A 14,819-nucleotide genomic window follows, 5' to 3' on the forward strand; every position below is an offset into this window, starting at 1 on the left:
GGGAGCACCTTGACTCTGGATGTGCCGCAGTGAGTTTTATAGGGTCTGCACATGGGCACAGTTTGTTTCTGGGTGCTGGGTATCAGGTGCAATACTGGTGTAGACATTGCATGAAAAAGAGGAAAAAACCCAAGCGCAGTGAGGCACAAACATGAGAAGGCTTTTAAAAGCATGGAAGAGACGGAGGGCTGAACCGTCCACCAACAGACTTGAATACCAACAAAACAGATCTTGAAAAAGGCCAAGGACCTTACAGCTCCCACCTCAGAGAATTCGTGCACGTAGCGCACTGTACCACATCAAGAAATCCTCACCACGGGGGCTGTTTTCTTATATTGCAATTCTGAAAAAGCCTGCCTGTGAGCAAGAGGGATGTGCTGACCTCCACGAGCCCACGATGGCTCTGCCTGTTGGGATCCCAGCCGAGCACTGAAGCCTTCAAAAGGACTGGGAGCCTCCTTCAGGCAGAATCCAGCCTTCAAAAAGCAAAATCCAGACGCAGCCAAACTTGCTACCAGTCCAAGAGAAGGCGAAGGTGTAGATCTGAAGAGCGCTGAATATTTTCCCTTTTTTACTGTAACAGTATCGTGGTCAGAATCTAACTTTGGTCACATTTAAAGCCAATGGAAACATGTGAGTGTAGCTCCAGAAAAAATCTGACACCAAGTAAATCATAATTATTTCTGTCTTCTAAAACAGAATACAGATTAATTAGCACTCTGATGCCTGAACCATCTGCAAAAGATTAGTTAACTAATGAGCCAAAATACATTGCAGCTTCTATGTGGGTACAAGGTGTTAACAAAGTAAATGCATTGCAGTTTCCCTGAGCACAATATCAGCCATATGATATTTAGGACCATGTGCTAAGTGTTACGTGTTATCTTTCCTAGGAAGATTCATTTCAGTTAATTGTCTCTTCAGCTCATGAGCAGTACGCAGAACAAGCTGCACTTCATTGATGAAAGACTGAAAGGTCTGGGGTCCTGAAAGAAGGTGGGTTTTTAACAGGGAACATTTTGTGTTTACTCACAGACCCTAGGAAAACCGACTTGTATTTTAGAGAACTTTAATGTTGGTTTGGCTGCTCTGATGAACTTGCCCCCCCAGATCCCCATCTCAAAAACCTCCGTATTCCTTGAGTTCAGACTCACATGGGATTTCTTGGGTTTTCTTTCCTCTGTTTTGGATAATTTGGCTTTTTGTCCTCTTTTTGATCACTTGTCCAATAGTGAAGAAGAGGTCCTGACAGGTAAATGGATGGGTTTTGCAGCGGCATGACTATCTCGTGTCCGACAGGATCATACCTTGAACTAGCTGGTGCTGAAAGGTGTAATTTCTGCCCTCCCATCATTGCCCTTCTCAGCCATGCCTAAATGCAACTGAATTTTAACATCTGGAGGCCAAAAGATATTAAAAGCCAAATTCCCCTAAGAGGAAGAAGCAAGCTCTTTCAGCAGCTGAAGAGACCTAAGTGACGGCCTGAGAGGGATGTTTGCACCTGCTACAACACGTAGAATTATTTCTGCATTTTCAACCTTGTTTTCCTTCATCTGTGGCAATATCCTGCCATTGTGTTCCCACGTAGAAGCAAGAAAAACAATGGTGAACTCTCATTTAGCATCTTTCTAGGATCCTTTCCTAACCAGCTGTCCTAAATGCAGGAAAAACGTTCTAGCTACAAAAGGGACAGGTCGCAGCAAAAATTCAAACGCAGCCCAGCTTCTAAGACAAACCTGATCTAAGATAGGCCTGGCTCACGTGTACCTCCAAACCTGGCTCAGAGCTTTTACTCTGTGGATGGAAGTGAGTGAAGATGAAGCCTGAATAAGAGACAGGCTGACCGTGCTATGCAGATGCCTCATGAATGTCACCTTGCTCAGGGCAACCTTTCACGTGCAGGACCCCAAGGGGAAAACGAGACACTACATGATGACTGTAGGGAACAACTAAGATTAAAACAATTAAAACAACAGGAACAAAACAAACATAATGGGACAAAAACTGACAGCAACTGTTCCAAAGAAACACCATTGGATGGAAAATCAAGCATTCCTCCTTTGCCATTAGGCCCATAAGAAATTTGTTCTACATGCAGCCAGGATGAAAAAGAGGAAACAGAAAGAAATGTTAGGAATTTTTGGAATCATGCCTAGCAGAGGGATGTTTGGAGCTGCAAAATTAAAATGATTGATGCAATTTTCTTTTTGTTGTTTATTTTTCTTAGAAGTATGATAAATGGCTCCTTCACATGCCAACAATTACAAGACAGGTAGGATGTTCCTGTTTGTTTGTTGTTATGATATCAAAATTAGGATACAAGATTGATGTTTAAATAAATAAATAGAATCAGCCTTGTATCCTAATTTCCATATTTGCAAGACAGAAAACAAACACTGGAGAGAGTGCAATAGAAAATGCCTCAAAGCTGTGAGAATACATCCACCTTCATTGGGAGGGCCCCAAGTCATTTCAGAGCCTGAACCACGCTGGCTGCAAGAATAGCCTTCTGGACCACCTGCACTGCATTCACGAGCTTCTGTAAAGATACCGCTGATATGGGAAGTGCTGAATCTAATTTGAGCTGACTTAACGGATGTAGTAATCAAAATCCTTGGGCCTCATTCACTACCAGTTGATACATCTTTGATTGTTTGGGCTGGCTCTGGCTCGGGAGCTGTGTGACCAGGCAAATCCATCAGCAAATGCTCAGCTGGTTTCTAGTAATCCAGAGACCATGGATTAAATGTCTCTGCATTGGGTTATGTTAGCAAGCAAGTATAAGGCCACATAGATGATTTTCATCAAAATATTTTGATTAAAACATGTTCAAGAAATAACTAAATCAGTTGGAGCATCAATCAGATTACTTAAAGCTACGGCTTTTGAGGATTTACTAATCCCACTAAATCCTTACAACTCATATTCCTGATGATTGTAACACGAGGAACTTGCGTGACTGCTGCCAAAATGAACCACACCTCTGACGTGACTCAAGATCCCCAGTTTGCAGATTGTGGCACTGCTGTTCTGAGCAGGTCAGTTTGTATGATGCACTTTGCAGGGGGCCAGCTCATGCCCAGGAGTATGGCTGTGTGCAGTGCCCAAGCTCCGCCACTAACTCAGATCTGGGTCTGTACTTTTTAAGGGTTCTTCTTTTAAAGGAAGATCTCTGAAGATATTTCACGTGACAGTAGGCAAAGGCATGTGACAGCTGCAGGTGTGGGCTCAGGAATGCAGGATTTGTGCCCCTTTGGACTTGCCATAAGTTTGGTGCTTGCCAGGATCTGAATTGACTCAGTGAATGAAAATGCACACCTTTTGCAGGGCTTTTTCAAAATAGGCTTCCCACCCTTTCCAAACAGCATTTCATATTAGAAAACACCCAAATGCTTTCCCCATGAGAACTCCCTCTGCAAGCATGGATCCAAACCAGGGTAATACCATACTCTGCAAAGCTGTGCAGTTCACATGGCACAGGATGAGCGTCCCTTCTGGAAAATGCTCTGTGAAACGAATGGTTACACCACAGCAGCCCCCCTGCCATTGCCTAATACAGCGGACACATTCATAGCGAGTGGATCAGCCAGGATCCAGTTTCCAAATGCAGGGCTTGAATAATTAGACGCTCCCATTGTTGCTCAATGGGAGCTGGGCATTTTACTTCCCTGCACATTGTGCTGAGTTTTCATTATCCCTTTTCCTCTACCTCCCCCACCTCCTTGCCCCAAGCTTTTGTGATTAACATGGCAATGGAGATTGAACTGTGTGCATACATTGATTTGCTGGGTGGTTTGGCAAAAGAAAGCAAATCCAAGCTACTTACCTCAGTGCAGACCCCTTTGGCGTTGCAATGCCATAGCCTTTGGAGTCCAAGTTACCTCCCACCTTCATGGTGTCGCAGGGTTTCCGCTGCTCGATGTACTCGTTCATCGTGGACTCCAAGAGGTAGGCGTACTTCCCTTTCGACTTCCTCACCCGGATCATCCCTTCTTCCGTCGTCCTCACAAAAACGGAGGGTTCGGCTGACTTCATGTACGTCCACATCTTCTCAAACACCGCTATTTTGGATCGCTGCGTAGGACAGCAGAAACCAACCCAACAGAAGCATTAGCAGAGGTTTGGGTGCCAGCTGAGATTTCCAGCTTGGACTGAACGCATACCCACATATCGGATGGGCTGGGGAAGGCAAACGGGGTAACGGGATGTTAATGAACCTCCTGCCATTTCTGCACCACGGCCCAGATCAATCCCTGATATGTATTTGTGTACGGTGAGTGATTTTGCAGATCAAACCAAGGGCAAACCAAGCTGGAAATCAGGAGATGGTTTCTTCTGGAGCTGCTCAGAGTAGCTCCTTGGTAACGTGGGCAAGCACATGGATATTCCATATTCGTGTTTAGAACCGCAAAATATCACATGTACGGGAGACACAGCCAGCCTTCTGAGCATCACAGGGAAAACTGGATTTTTGCTGTTCTAAGGACAAGCTCAGCAGGTCCTAACACGGTAAGGGGTAGCAAGAGAGAAAAACAGACCTGAGTTGAGGATGAGAGAGGATGGGCCTGGAGGACTTGTCAAACAAAGGGCTAATCAAAATGTTGACATTCAAGTTCCCTTCTTACCCTAAAAAATTCTTTAGTGGAGCCAGCTTCTAGGGTCCCATAGGCAATTTCTGTCTGCTTGGCCAAGTCCTCTGCACTCTCAATAGGAGAAACCATCCTTTCCACGGTGAGGAAGGCAGCCAGGTTAGCTGTGTAGGAGGATATGATGATCAAGGTGAAGAACCACCAAACGCCACCAACTATGCGGCCGGAGAGAGACCTGGACACAGAGACGAGAGTCAAACAGGAGGAGTTTGAAGGTCCAAAAGGTGCAGCTTGCTCTTGCAGGCCCACCATTTACCTGGGCATTTACCCAAAGTCACGTTCTCCAGCCACTCGCAGGGAAGCCAAAGGTCTGTCTCAGTTCTTAATCTACTTTTCAAGGTGTCAATTTAATTAGAGGAGGGATAAAAAATTTGCAGTGAAAAAAAAATATTAACTGATTGAATTTGCTTTGATTTTCAATTCCCTTCAGAGTATATAATAATAATAATAATAATAATAATAATAAGACATGGAGGCAACTACGAGGAAGGTTTAGCTGGGCAGGGCAATGCCCATCCAAACAGCATCTCTGGCATGGTCTGCGTTGTGCCATGCACCCACAGCAGGAAGGAGCACCAGCATGGGGCCAGACCAGATATACAGACCAGCTGGGATCACTAGGTCAGCTCCTCCATCACCTGAAGTTTAAAACCCAAACCTCTGTGTTTTTCTATAAGACATATTGAAGCTCAGACTGGAGCTACAGTTCTAATGAATAATTTGCCTACTGACATTCTCTGTTTTGTATTCAGCAGATGGTTAGACAAGATGTTCATAATAATGCCTTAAAATCTATGTATTTTGCACTTGCTGCAATCAAGTAGCCAATTATCTGTAACCATTGGATAGCTATAGACGCAAATAAGTCAAGCAGGCATTAATTTATATTAAAATCTTTTCAAATAATTTTAAGAATGGAAGATAATTTTAGAGTGATGTCAGTATTCATTCATTCTGTCTAAATTATTTATATGCCCCTTCTCTAGATGCAGAGCACTATCCCAGACAGAAGGTAACTTAAAATTCTATTTGATAAAGCTAGACAGTCTGACTGAGGAAGACCTGCCTGTGAGAAACACTGTTTATTTCTTGGAGCGGGGTGGACCATGTCTCAGTGTTGCCTTTCTGCTGATCCCAGTCACTCCACAGAAATATGGTTTATTGGATGGTAACAGAGATAACCCAGTCCAGCTGAAGGCACTGGACCGGCTCATGATAGTGCGTGCCATGCCATGTCCGGGTCTGCATGAAGCCTTGGGACCTGCTGCTACGGTTTACTGTGGTTTAACACAACTTGACAAACCAACCTGTATGTTACATCACTCCATCGAGGGGAAAACCCATGCCCTGCTCATCACTGAAATTAGAGCTGGAAAGAGTCTAAACCCACATAGCCCACCAGCTGCCCGACTTCTCTAAGTTACACCCTTCCAGTTTGTCCAGCCTGGTTTTAAACGCTGCTGATGTGAGGAGAGCTGCTCCCGCAGACATCGTGTCAGCTCCCTGTTTAGATCGACCCACCCTGAAATGACTTTAGTCAAAACTCTTCGAGATCACTTCCCAGCACAAAGCAGGCACAGTGACTGAGCTCACACACACGCAGCATGCGGGACAGAGGGGAAAGCACGCGTTTTAAAATGTGCAAATAAGACCCATCCCACCCCATGCCCTGTCAGCCCCGCGGTCCGGGAGAATGATCACAGCAGCTTTCACCTGTGGCAGGGGGAAACTGCAGGAAACACGACTGCAAGGGATTACAGTGACAGAAAGGACAAGCAGTGTATTTTACAGCTGTGACTGAAAGGACTTTTATGGTTAGAGATGGGTCGGGCTTTCCTCTGCACAGGGGCCTCATTTTGGAGCAGGCTCTGCCCTCCCTTCTGGTTTCTTCTTCCGTGGGCTTTTCTAAAACTGGGCAGCAAAGTCCATCTCGCCGCAAACCCAAGCTCAGTGAATGACTTTGAAGGATCCACCTTTCAAGGTCTTTCAGGAAAGTTTACAGGACACATCTCCAAGATGATACTATAGCGAGTCCACAAATTCTTTTCTTAATCATACAGATTTTAAAACACAAGAAAGGTACAACAAAGATTTTTTCAGGTCTACAGCCCACTGGCACGGCTTCCAACCATAAGCTAAATGCTGGGTACCCCATCCTGCAGCGTCTCACACAAACCTCCGCCTTTATTGGCAACTGCAGCAACATGGCTGGGCAGACCGACGGTCCTTCATCCCAGATTACTTTCTTTTTCTGCCTCCCCATCACTGCCAGCCAGAGAGGGGGATCAGAGGTTTGTGGTGGGAGTGCTGGATGCTGTGGGAAAAGCAGGCAGATGGGCGCTGGTCTACTCTTATCTAACACATACTCACCAAACAACCTCTGGAGATGAGTAGGGATCTCCAGGGATGATTGACCCCATCCGTCTCGGGTTGGGAGGAGGTCCCTCTGCAGACCTCCCTCTCTATTGAATTTTGAAGGAACTAGGATGACGAGGTTGGACGAAACAGCTAATTTTTAAATAGCTAAAGTTAGGAGAGATAAATGTGACCATCGTGCTTCCCATCCGTGGAGAATACTCAGTCTGCAGGACTGTCAGTGGAAACGACTTTACCTTTTGTTTCATATTTGGAGAGGGATTGAGGATGGAGGCAGCTATGGATTCAGCTCACACGTCTTCAGATTGATAGGGAAGAGGAAAAAAAATACCTGTCTCTAATTAGTGTGGGTGATGTGTGCTCAGGGAAGGAAGCGCTCAGAAAAGGCGCAGAGGCATTAAACAAAAGTAACCAGATAATGTCAAATACAACAATCTCTGCTGATGAAGGCCACTTTGAGCTGGCAAAATCCATTTGCATGGCAAATAATCACATTCATCTCCAGCTGCAAATTATACAGCCTTTCCTTCCTGACGAAGCTGGGATATTTCTGTGACTTGTTTCAATCCCTTCAGCGGCAGTCAGCCGCATTCCTGCCTCTAGACCCTCGACATCCTGGTGATATTCATTACTGCCTTATCCCACGGGGGCTGCCTGCTGTCAGATGCAGATGGCTTATGCTTCGTGGCTCCGCACCTGGCACTGACAGCAGGAAAAAGTAACTGTGGGGTGTTGAGACCGGGAGGTAACAAGGAGGGCAGGTGAAAGAGGGAGAGGGGGCTGTAGCTTCTTTCCCATGGGAGCCAGATGGGACAGGATACATGATATACATGGTCTGTACCATGAACCAGTCTCATCTGGGCTGTGTGTGCTGCTGGTGCTGGTCATTTCTCCTCCTGACGTGAGATGCTGTGAGGCGAGTTCTCGCTCTCATAGACTGTGGAGGAAAGGAGAGGAGATAAACAACTTGCTAGCACTGCCAGCATGGCTAGGGCTTCACGTGTACGATGTTTTATTGCAGACACTGCTAATGAGCAATGTTTGCCCTCACTGGTAGATTGACTTGGAGCTAGAAGCTGTGAATCTGAACTGCTGTAACAACACAGAAGAGAAAACACGCAGCATATGGGCTCTGCAGGACAGCGTACTTTTGCTCCGTGGTTGTGCACCATCTGACACAAGGGAGCGCTGGCTAGTGGTGAAGGCTCTGGGAGGCTACTGCAATACAATAGAAGTTATAATAATAGTCATGATGAAACGTCACACAAGCAAATGTGATCCTATGTGACATCTCCGTGACTCAATAGCAGTGAACGCAGGTTAAGCGGGACAAGTTGGATTTCTCTGGATAACCATGTTGCCTTTTTACATTTTGAGCCAATGCCTGTTACTGCTTACCACTGCAAGTGGCTGGAAAGACAATATCCATAATGATCTTGTTCTGTTACTTTTGTAGACCAAGCAGGAGAGCAACAGTGCTACCATCACGGGACACATTTGCAAAAGTGCCTTTGTAATTTAGGAGATAATATCCCATTTCTAGAAGTGACTTCACTACTAGGGAGCTAAAAGCGTGGTCAAAAGCCAGTGGGACTTAGAGTTATGTTTATGCTCTAGTAAGAGCAGTCACAGAGGAGTAGATATACCTCCTACTTTTAAGTCACTTTGAGGTTTTGAAAATCTCACTCCACAGCTAGATAACAGAAAATGACCTTCCACTTGACTAACAAACGTTCTGCAACTTGAGCCCTAGCTCAAGTTCATTTCTCTTCACTAATGGGCAGTATGGGGTTTAAAACCTCTTGCATGGAGAATTTACATGTCCCCACACCCATTCAAGCACAACACGAAGGCAATCAGCTCTCTGCTGTGCAGAAAAGTTAGTGGCTCAGCCTTCTGCAGAGCTCGTGAGATGGAGCACACTGGTTAGTACTTTAAAAATATGCTAAGGTTTGGATGTTTGGATTTGTCTGTCTGACCTCTGGATTTATTCACATTCCTTATCATAGTAATACTTGTGAGTAGCAGGAGCTAAAAAAAATCAGAATAAAATAAACAGGGGTAACAGTGAAAGAGGCTTTAATGAACAGCTAATTCTGGGACAGAGGAAGGGGTGAAATAGCTAGATAGACGACATTGTACACTTTTCAACCCATACCATTCCTTCTGCACCTACGCTCTTCTTTCCTACACAATCCAAATTAAGATCTCTTGGTTTCTTCTTCTAGCCCTGCCTGTGCTGGCTAAAATCACACTCTCCCCCTACTCCTCCCCATCCTCTCCCTGACCTGGGGTCCTGCCTGCCCCTCACGGAACAGTAGCAAGAATGGGGCGCTCCTTTCCAACATTACCCTTGCAGGAGTAAGTAGTAAATACTCTGCCCTCATTATCCACAGTTCACAATCTACTTAAAATTAGAGCTGGCTGGCAACCAGAGTTTCAGCGCCGTGGAGAATTCTGAAATTGTAAATGAAACCTTAATATTCTCAATCAGAATGAAAAGATAATAGTTGCAAATGTCCTCTAAAAGTAGCATTCCAAAAGTGGTTGGTGTGGGTCTGTCCAAGCTTTGCATTTTTCTATTACTTAATGGTTCATTTCTGAAAGGCTACAAGGTGTAATTTTAACACAGTAAATAATTTTGTTTCTGCTTTCTCATTACAAATAATTTTCTTTCCGCTTCTATAATACATTAAATCCTTACTTACCACATGTATAATTTAAAACATAATTCTGGAATGTGCTATTTTATATCTGTCTAATGGAAAACCTGCAGATGACCAAGCTGAAAATAATATTTTGATTTTCTTACTTAGATGACTTTTTTTTTCCTTCCCTTGCAAAAGCAACTGCAGTTTGCCAGTAGAAAACAGAAAAGAATTCTAAGTTCCCTTTGTTCCCATGAAGTGATTTTTCTAATGTTCTAGCCTTAGCATTGATGGATTCTTCACAGAAAAAAAGAAAATCATGCAGCTATAATCTCTTATTTCTAAAAACAAAATACAATCCTTGATCAAACAATTTGCTCTTTGATCTTATCCCTTATGGAAGGTATAGGAAAAGCTGTCAGGAGTTTGCCTCTGCTTTGCCATTGTATTAGAAGAACATAATACATTTTTGTGAAAAACATTAAAAAGATTATCAGAAAATATACAAAGTAAACCTCATTGGAAACCTGTTCAAGCACCATCTCAGTTCTCTCCCACTTCTCCCTTCCCCCTCCCCAAATCCATTTCTTATGGAGAATTACACCTAAACTGACAGTGTTTTAATTAGAAGTGCAAATCTGGGATTCTAAGGCCATAGTTGCTTTGGGAGGATTTCCCAGATTTGCTGTTAAATTCAATTCTAATAAAGGCTCACTTAGGCAACTGACATATTTGTCACTGAATGAATTTATGCAAAACTGTTGAAAGAAAAGCTCTTATATGCTTGTTCTACCGATTGTGGGTCAAATCCACTTTTGGTCTTCTACCCACACGGATCCTCTGATCTCCGACACTGCTCTGCTAATTTGATACTGACTCTAGATAATTTCGTGGGTCTATCTGAAGACTGACTTGGTAGTGGATTAGTCGCAAACATTTTGCTCCAGTTTTGCTCTTATTTTAAACAAATTTTTAACGTTAGACTCTGTCAATGTAAATGAGCTTTGCTTTTTCTGTGTGTCACAGACCATCTGGCATGATTAGTCTCACCAATTTATCTCAAATCCTGACATGAACCCCAGATTTGCTTGAAAAGTCTGTGAATAGTCATAGATAGAGGAACAAAGTTAGCGTCGGGTTGTGGAGCTGGTACACAGCTCTGGGTGCATCCATCATGCACATGCTGCAAAGCTCTTATCCTTTTACGCTCTGCTATGCCATGAATAGTTTTGAATGAGCTACCAACTGTTTGTCATTAAATTGGAGTGACTATAATGCATGTTCCTCTGTCCATGCTGTATTATTAATTTTCTTGCCATTGTTAATTTGCATTTACTTATTATTGAACTCTACCTCCTGGTACAAGAGTCTGGAGTCCCAACTGCAGTGCTGGGCTTTAACACAGAATGCCAAGACAGCCCTTACAAACACAGAATATTTTCTACTGACATTCTCCTTTACCTCTCCCAGCAGTACAAATTCCTTCTTCAGCTCCCCTCGCAATTTTTCTACATGGGTAAAAGCTGCATATTTTGATTCCCTGTGGGTAACATTAACCAGTGAGACAGGGTAAGAAAGCTGAGAGTGCACAGGCACTGGGAGTCCCATGCTGTCTCTCCCCTGCTTTTTTTTTCTGAATTTTGTTTCAAAAAAGAAAGAAGGAAGACATTTGAGAGCTTCTTAATTTTTGTATATGGGCTGGAGATCTGCTTTTTCTCATGCTTTTAGGCAAACCATGCCAGCTCATCCGACCCCCAAAGCCAACACGCTGGAAGGAGGCAATATGGATTGCAGAATCCCAGCAGAAGTCCTTCTAAGAAGGGGCCTTGGGGTCACTTGCTGTGTAAATATTGCAACGATTGAACATATTGTCTGCAAATATGCAGAATCTCCCAGACTCAACAGGAGGATGTATCTCTGCGAGGCTTTAATCGTAAGTCATAGTTTATTTACTGTTTCTTTCTGCCTAAGCTAATGGCCTTGGACAGCAATATATGGTCCCTCTCCTACCGTTGCATCTCTTCTTTTGCAGAATATGTTGGCACCTTTTTCTTCATTTTCCCTTTAATGGGCAAAACCTCTTTCTAAAATGAGTTTTCCTGCTTAGTCAGAAATGCATCATGCCACTTGTGGTTCTCCAGTCATTGGAGCTTGGATTGCTGCAGTGCTAAGTATAAGCATGACTACATGGAGCAGCTACGTGCTGTTTTCAAGACATTCACTTAGCATTTTGACAGGCAAGAGGTACCTAATGGCCTAACCAGAGGACTAGCATCCAGGAGCTCTTTTTTTGTGCCTTGGGAAGCCCTGCCACGTTATGGGATCCAGGGTAGCTTACTTCATCTCTCTAATTCAGTTCCCAGCTCTGGGAGAAGAAGATGAATAACATTTATGAACTTCACCTGGGCGGGTGGCCTGAAGCATTGGTCACCTGGTGGAATTTACCTCTGAGCTGCTGCTTTGCCTACTTCCCCTTCCTGAGACGGTCAATTCCAGCAGGCAGAGGCAGCAGCAAATGGGCCCAGCTATGCAGAGGGTAATTTATGTACTCAATAGCAGTCTGCAGGTTGAGCCCTCCTGTGGTCCTCAATGGGCACAAAATGCAGCCTGCTGGTATGCAACCAACACAACTTACCTGCTGAACTAGTGAAGTATGGTGTTGGTAGCACTAGATGCCAAGCAAACGTGGACTGACGTGGGCAACCAGCCCCCCTCAACTTCAGCAGGACCCACGTACCACCCGCGGTATAAAACCACTCCTGCAGAGCAGAACTGCAGAACAGAGGTATGTCCTTCACTCGAGGGAGCCACCATCCCTGAGCTGAACTGGCTGCTGAGATGCTTATTCCTAAAACTGCAGGATAATACACCCAACTCTTCCAGAGGGCTGCTAAAAACATTGTAAAGAAAGGGCTAGGATAGAGGGATGAGGTAGAACTCTAAGAAAAATAAGAGTGTGGTTGAAAGGCAGAACGGATAGATCCAAAGAAATACATTGTCATCCTCTTAAGTACAGGCAGCGTGCCTCCATGTTGCAAACCAAGGTAGTTTAAGGGATGAGTGTTTAGATAGAGGTTTGCTGAAAAACACGTGGTTGCTTCGGGCTGCTCAGCAGCTCTGGTGAAAGGCAAAGTCATCCCTCTTCTGCAGTTTTGCCAGCTTTTGCTATAAGGAAAAAAACCCAACTCCTGTCATGCCTTTGAGCAAAAATTTCACTGTAAAAAAAAAGGCTCTTCACATATTTTTCTCACTTTGGTGACATTTGTTCACTTTGCTGCGAAAAACTCACAAGGTGACAAGCATAAAATTTTGTCAGAAGCACTCACTGGAGCACCCCAGGAGATTCATTACTCAGGAACTTCCTCAACCTCAGGTGGCCCTAAATTTATCAGCACTCATCCTTCTTTTTAAACAACAGCCTATTGTGCTAACGTCCTTTGCTGTGTTGGTAGATTTCATATGCTCTCCCTCAGTCTCTTCTTCAAAGTCTCCTTGATGAAAAAGCTTTTTTTTCCCCAAAGATTTAATATATTTTGGATTATATGCTACCAGTCCTTCATTTTTCCAAGATCCTCTTTAGCCATCTACATGTGCTCACAATTTAGAGCTCAATTTTTGAGGCTTTTGGGCAAAGTTACAATAACCTAGCTCAGACTTCCTCCAGGGTGCCTTGCATTGGTTCTTTTTGCTCTGGGGTTTTTTTGCCTGTATTTTGTCAGATTTCCCAATCTGATGAGAGAAAGGCCTTTTCTGGGATGAGAGTATTTTCTGCACTGGAATGTTTTCACTCTGAGCAATAATCCCAAATATTCCCTTTTCTGTCTCATTTCTAATTTAAAATGTGACTCCTCACCAAGACTTTACATTTTCTCTATTTTCACTTTTGAGCATTTATTTTTTCTGCAAGGGCATACTGTATCCCTTGTAGAAGTGGTGAGGAATGAGTCTGGTCTCCCCAGCCAGCGTTTTTTGGAAGAGCTTTATGTGCACAGGAGTGACTGTCTTTTAACATCAAAACTCCCAAACTGCGAAAGGAAAACACGTTCAGTGTTTCTGCTGCCCTTATTTCACCTGCTAAGTTTTTTTTATTTTTGAAGGCTGTGGAAGCACTGCTGAGATGAAAAGCTGCCCCCTCCCTCGGTTTGCCTCTCTGCAGCCTGAGATCTTGCTTCTTATGGAGAGCTTCAAGAACTGAGAGAGAAAATTCCTCCTACAGGAGGCCCTCCCGGACCCTTCCTCACATCTCATACCTATTTGCAGTGTACAGGTGCTTATTTTTACTGCTTTTCCCTTTTACCGTATGAGGACTCGTCTTCTCCCCTCTTCCTTTCTACTCCTCTGTTCACACATTTGCCTCCTATTACTTCTCATCAGACTGTGCTGGGGAGAATTCATTAGTGTATATAACGTGCTTTGAAGTTGTCCAAATAACGGTGATGTAACACTTTTGCACTTCTATAGGCTCTTTTATCTGAAGATCAAAGTAGTAAGTTATGATTACCATGATTGGATTATTGCTGCTTAGCCTTTGGATCTAAGGGTAAGCAGCAACTCTTCTGGGTAGGCATTAATCAGAATTACTGAATGATTTTATTAAATAGATTGAATGCCATAAAGTATGCTGCTGCTTAAAGAAAGGGGTGCGTACATGAGCTGGACGCCCTTTCCTACCATTTGATGATAAGAATCAGGTGGCCCCTAGCTGTCACTTGGCTCCTTTGATCCAAGTGAAAATGGAAGGAAGACCAAGACACGAGCACGGAGGACTTCAGAGGTGACTCCGTGCTCTGTCTCCTCCAACTCCAGACCCCGTCCAAGCACAGCAAGGCTTCTGCCACTTTTTCCTAGCATGACCCACATTTTGCTTTTCCCTATTACTCGGCTTCATCAAGCCTTTCACAATGAATAACTAGCACCTCTGTCATATTTCAATAAATTTTGTTTTCGCCTGCTCACTGTTTTGGGGTGTTACAATGGACATTGCTTGCTGTATGTACACATCCCTGAACTTCTCTTGAAAAGGGGGTGCAGTGCTTCCCCAGTTACCAGGACAAGTAGTTGGGATGAAACCTGGGACAAAAGCAGAATAGGTACAATAAATCCCAAACTCCAGCGGAATAAGAGAATTACCCTCAGCATTCCAGTA

At 44.0% G+C, this 14,819-nt stretch overlaps 1 protein-coding gene across 2 annotated transcripts in view; it reads right to left on the reverse strand.

Annotated features, from left to right (window-relative positions):
- The window catches only part of GRIA1 (glutamate ionotropic receptor AMPA type subunit 1), a 127,986-nt gene that overhangs the window by 13,953 nt on the left and 99,214 nt on the right, over positions 1-14,819 (reverse strand). For both annotated transcript variants that reach the window (XM_049829632.1, XM_049829631.1), the window contains exons 12-13: positions 4,626-4,824; positions 3,827-4,074 (exon numbers count right to left, since the gene is read on the reverse strand). In XM_049829632.1, the coding sequence (XP_049685589.1) occupies positions 3,827-4,074; positions 4,626-4,824 (447 nt within the window). The remainder of the gene's footprint in view (positions 1-3,826; positions 4,075-4,625; positions 4,825-14,819) is intronic.

This window comes from Accipiter gentilis, chromosome 26 (genome assembly GCF_929443795.1).
Source record: "Accipiter gentilis chromosome 26, bAccGen1.1, whole genome shotgun sequence".
NCBI lineage: Eukaryota > Metazoa > Chordata > Aves > Accipitriformes > Accipitridae > Astur > Astur gentilis.